This window comes from Stegastes partitus, unplaced genomic scaffold (assembly GCF_000690725.1).
Source record: "Stegastes partitus isolate 25-593 unplaced genomic scaffold, Stegastes_partitus-1.0.2 Scaffold199, whole genome shotgun sequence".
Lineage (NCBI taxonomy): Eukaryota > Metazoa > Chordata > Actinopteri > Pomacentridae > Stegastes > Stegastes partitus.
Genome location: NW_007577930.1, coordinates 396,077 through 401,446, shown reverse-complemented (window position 1 = coordinate 401,446; position 5,370 = coordinate 396,077). Strand labels below are relative to the sequence as shown.

General features: G+C 40.8%; 1 protein-coding gene across 1 annotated transcript in view; it reads right to left on the bottom strand.

Moving 5' to 3' along the window:
* Nucleotides 1-383: 383 nt before the first annotated feature.
* The window catches only part of LOC103356428 (A disintegrin and metalloproteinase with thrombospondin motifs 8), a 16,882-nt gene continuing 11,895 nt past the window's right edge, over nt 384-5,370 (bottom strand). The window contains exons 7-9 of the mRNA XM_008280558.1: nt 4,689-4,861; nt 4,059-4,234; nt 384-2,769 (exon numbers count right to left, since the gene is read on the bottom strand). Coding sequence (XP_008278780.1) covers nt 2,025-2,769; nt 4,059-4,234; nt 4,689-4,861 — 1,094 coding nt within the window. The 3' untranslated portion in view covers nt 384-2,024. The remainder of the gene's footprint in view (nt 2,770-4,058; nt 4,235-4,688; nt 4,862-5,370) is intronic.

The window sequence follows — 5,370 nt, the reverse complement described above, 5'->3', positions numbered from 1 at the left end:
GTGGGAAGGTTTTTACTGACCACCATAAGGGGTTTCAGTTTGTAAAACCAGCAGTGAAATCTGCCTCACCCTGCTTTTAAAAGCTACTGACACACCTAAAAAAATTCCATTAGTCTGGCCTTCCATGGAGTGTTTTAGTGTCCTACCGTGGTCTAAAAGCATTTACGGCTCATTTTGAAGTATGGCTCCTCCCGATAGTGGCACATTTGCTGATGTGTACTCACCAGTCTGGACACAAGAATCCTTCCAGTAATGATGTTTTGGTGCGCAATCGAGAAAAAGACCAATTATAGGGCTTTTACACTTATTTGGATGCATATGTTTGTAGAAATGAAACTTTTGGTTATCATGGATGATCAGTTGCAGTCAAAGAGAACCAAGTATTGACATAAATGTGTTTATTTGACCATTTTATAGACAAAAATCTCAAAGACAGCAGCATCTGCCATGTTAATTACATGTCCAAGGTAAAAACTTTACAAAAATAAATAGCTTAAAAAGGAAGCTGCAATAATAAAATAGTATGGTCCTTCACTGAAGGGATATAGGCCTAATGCTCCATCTCTTGTTTTATAACATACTGTAAATTAACAACAGGAATGAAGAAATCAAATATACATACAAGAGTCTAAAAACCACTGTGAGCGTTTGCATATGATGCATTAACAACAAAAAAAAAGTCTGAAAATGAATAAAATTAATGTTATTTTTCATATACAAGATAGATAATATGCTTATCATTTAACTTAGTAATATCTCCAAACAAACATGTGTTGTTTGTACCACTGTTCATCTCAACTGCATTGTAATGCACCTCAGAAAAGGCTAAAATCAAACTACGGGGCAGAGGAGGAATCTCTGTCGTGAGTTTTTCTGTTCTGGAGTGACCAGTCATTATCTAGGCTAAAAGATTTCACACAATGTGTAAACTCAAATTCTATCAGATTCTTTAAATTCTACATGTGTAGTTAAGTATTGAAATAATCCATATTTTTAAGTTTAAATAATTCCAGATAAAGTGTCAGCGAATGGTTTGCCCATCGCTTGACGATGCTAATCTTTAGGATACAAGCATGACATCTTTATCGCAAGCATTTAATGCAGATCACATTAGTATGCGTGTGGACAGGAGAAGCAGTCACACCAGAGCACATTTCTCAGAGGCTTTAAATCCCAATGCCTCAATCGTAAGAACTTACCTCAGTAATAGGTAAATGGCTCGATCAAAGCTTTATAGAGGGTTGAGTTCTGTGGAGGACAGTTGGAGGTATATTTACACTGTGCTGGTGTTTGACAGCAGGTTTAATGCCATTGTTCTAGACCCACATTAAGTGACAGCTAACTCAGGAAGTGCAGATTATACTAAACTTCATCCAAAGAGTCAGATTCTGTTTAAGTGGGACTAGAAAGCTTCTCATTCTAGAGAAAACATACACCGCACCTTCATCTATACATAGCATCACATGTACATCCTGAGGTAGATTTTCATTGTGTCAAATCTCAATAGTGGTTGTCAAATGTCAACAAAAGATGACAAAACAATATTCAGGTACAAGCCCTTGATGTGACTTGATGCAACCAGATGGTAACATGGATGGACTGTGAGACAATGGGTCCTGGGACACAGACATATGAACCCGACCAGATTGAAAGAGGCCCAAAAAGACGACTGAGATTTGCCAGATTACATTTTGCAGGTTATCTAGAACTTTTAGAATCTTAGAGACGGAGAATTGAGTAATTTTTTGTCGCTTTGCAATTAACTTGTAAGGTCATATTGCGTCTTTTAGTCATTTTATGTCTCTCTGCAGTCATTTTGTGTCACTCTATGATCATTTTGAACCTCGTTGTAGTCTTTAGAATGTCTTTGTGATTACTTGGCACCTTTTCTGGGTAATTTTGTAGTCGTTGTTGTTGCTTTGTAGATATTTAGCCCCGGGGCCCACTCCTGGCGCACCCATTCAGTAATCCATCCATGGCTGGTAAGTGCACTCAGACCAAAAAGTGAAAGTTCACCATGTTCTTCATAAGCAGTCCTGGTTGAAACATTCTCCAGAGACTGGCTCTGGAACTTTCTTCGGATCACACTTCTCTGACTCGACAGTCTTCCCAGTGTAGTCTATGCAGAAGACGCTGCGGCGACGCTCTCCCTGGCCACAAGTTCGTGAGCAGGCAGACCACGGTCCCATCTGCCATATGGGGCATGGCAGATCCCCACAAGGCCTGATGTCCATGGGCTTCAGGTCTTTGTCGCACTGGCTGGAGAGGAATCCTTCGTTGTCTCGGCATTCAACATTCCTCCTGGACCACCCAGAGCCACAGCTCTTGGAGCACTCAGACCACTCTCCCAGTACCCAGTCAGGTACACCAAACGGATGGATCATATGCAAAGATGGGGAAGAGCCCTTCCTCTCCTTGGATTTGTTGAAGGTCACATCTCGGGGGATAAAAAAGGTATACTTGACCTTGGGAGGGTTGGCATCCCCTCCAGTGGCCAGGAGTTGGATGGTGATGGCCTCCTTAAGCTGCCTGAAGCTCTGGATCCTCTCTAACGTGGTAGAGGAACCGCTGTACTTTAGTATAGCGCCCAGCACTGGAATATCTTGCTCCACCGTGGACACAGAGAAGTTACCGTTGAGGATGTAGCTACCGCTCTCTCTTTTTATAGCCAGGTAGTTCCCGTCATGTTTGATTCCTCTGTGACTCCGCTGTTTGATGTCAATGTTAGTCGCGCCAATGGGAATCGTGACAATGTCATTGTATCCAAAGCTGAAACAAAGAAAGAACCAGATTTAGATAATCAACACTTAGTACACACATTGTGCTGTGACTTTAAAGAAATAAACAATTTGAGAATAGATATATTTGTTTTCTTCTTCTGTAAGTGAGCAGACAAGATCGATACCTCTCTTGTAAATAGTACAAAGCTTGGCTTAGCTTAGAAATTGTAAGCAGGTGAAGTCTCTCTCTGGTTCTTTCACAATTACAAAGATTAGCATACATGTAAAACTAATCTAAACTATTCACCGCCTAATACAAGGATTTAACATTTTGGGTAATATGATAGAAACAGAGCCAGTGTAGACTGCTCCCAGGTATTGAAGTTTGCAAGCAGCCATTGACATGTAGTTGTGAAGTGTCCAGCTAGCTTCTACAAATGACCACCTCTTCACTCCAGTTGTGTACTTAACTTGCAGACACGTAATTGATACTGATATTCTCATCTAACTCTCGGAAATGACAAAAACAAGTGTGTTGTGTTTATGTATTTAAAGAAACAGTGAGTAGGATTTAGGAACATCTAGTGGTGAGGTTGCAGATTGCAACCAGCTGAACAGCCCCTCCTTTTCCCTTCCCTTTATAGTAATGCAGGACCTTTGGTGGCCACTTTAACGTAAAAATGTTGAAGGTCTTCTCTAAAGCCACTGAAACACCATAGTGCAACATTCAGCAACATAAAGCTCCTCCTAAATCCAACACAGTGGTCCTCTAAAAGTTAGATTATAATTTATTTGTCTTTTTTCTTATTGATTATTTTCTTTTTCTCTGCTTTTCATTCTGTTGCACTTATTTATATATTATATTTATTCTGCTGATTATGATGATGAACCATCAACAATTAAAACAAATTGTGGTATACTGTAACATACTCACATCCAGCTTCACTAAAGGTTTGTGCAGAAAATAATGTCCTGTCAAGACTACAAACCAAATAAAGCAGCATTAACATTTAGCCTGATTTTGTGTTGTTTTTGTCCATTCTAATTAACTATTCTTTGTGCATGAGCAAGCATGAGGAAGCAGGGTTTCGCATGCTATGATCTTTGATGAGATTGGAGAATGTCCAAATTACAAATAGACTCACTTATACCCTGAAATTAGTCTTACAACAAAGGCCATTTGTGCTTGCAGATGGTGGTGAGAGCTACTGTTGCTGATTGTGCCTGATTAGCAACTAGTACATACATTTTAATGAATCTAAACTTCATTGTGACCACAGGTACATGCAATTTTTAATATCATTTTCATATGTGAGGCCTGTTTTCTAGAAGACTTACGTTGCTTTGTTGTAGGAGCCTGTGATCTTTCTGCAGGCGAGTCCATTTCCTCCGCATTCTCCACACTTATCCACCCTCTTGTTGGATCCAATCACCTGGTCGCAGCCGGCCTTCACACACTGGCCTTGGACACACACGGACGTAGTGTCAGGGCCACAGGTCGTTCCGTCAATCACCTGCAGCATTCATACAGCCGTCATTACAGGTGTAAAGCAGTGGTCTCATTCAGATGAAAGTTTTCTTAATCATTCCTCAATTTAGCAACAACAACTTTTGACCTAGAAACCTTATGTTAGGTTTAACTTCATCTAAGGATCTTCAGCAGCTCATGATCACATTTTTGATCTGATTATAACCCTGGTTGATAATCTAAGGCCATGCGCTGGAGTTTAATGCTCAGGAAAATGCTAGATAGTGAATCTTTTTGTCAAAGTAACATTTCCACAGAAAAAACATGCTCAAGTTCTTTGATTTAGAATTTGATTTAAGGGATTAGGTATTTAGTTTCCCACCCACTGCAGTGTCCTGTTCATATAAGGCCACCAAATTCAATGTGTCTGTAATGAGATGATCATCTGCCAGCTGAAACTAAAAGTGTAAGAGCTGCGCTGTCGGGTGTGAATACTGTACCTTGGATTCAAACACCTTAAATTCACTGCTGCCTCTGGCCCTGCAGAACAGCTTACATCTGTCTCTGGGAGAAACACCGGCGTACTTCGGTATCCACTGCTTCATGTTCCCATTGTGATCCAGGTAGTTGGGGCTGTTGTACTTCTCACACTGCTCCTCTCTGAAACTTATACCTGAAAGTCAAAGACAGAACAATTAATAAAGATATCCTACGGAAACCTTTTTGTTCTTTTGAAATACTCTGTTAATTGGTAGGTATAACTGGTAGGTTAAATGGTCATTTTTAATGGCCTTGGAGTCTGCATGTTTGCTTGGCTCTCTTTGTTCGTCCTTTCATCCCATGTCAGCTGGGATGAGCCTCAGCCCCCATTTTCCAAAGTGCTCGAAAACATTTCCAAAAAATGAGTTTCACTGAAAACAATAAATTGCTGAGTGAGTCATGTGGGCTTTGGACAAATACATCAGTCTTATGAGCATTAATGGAAATAATGGAAGGCATTATACATAAGGGGGCTGCAAGGTGGCTCGGTGGTTAGCACCGTTGCCTCGCAGCAAGAAAGTCACCAGTTTGCATCCCGGTGAGGACACCCAGGACCTTTCTGCGTGGAGTTTGCATGTTCTCCCCGTGCAGCGTGGGTTCTCTCTGGGTTCTCCGGCTTCCTCCCACACAGTCCAAAAACAT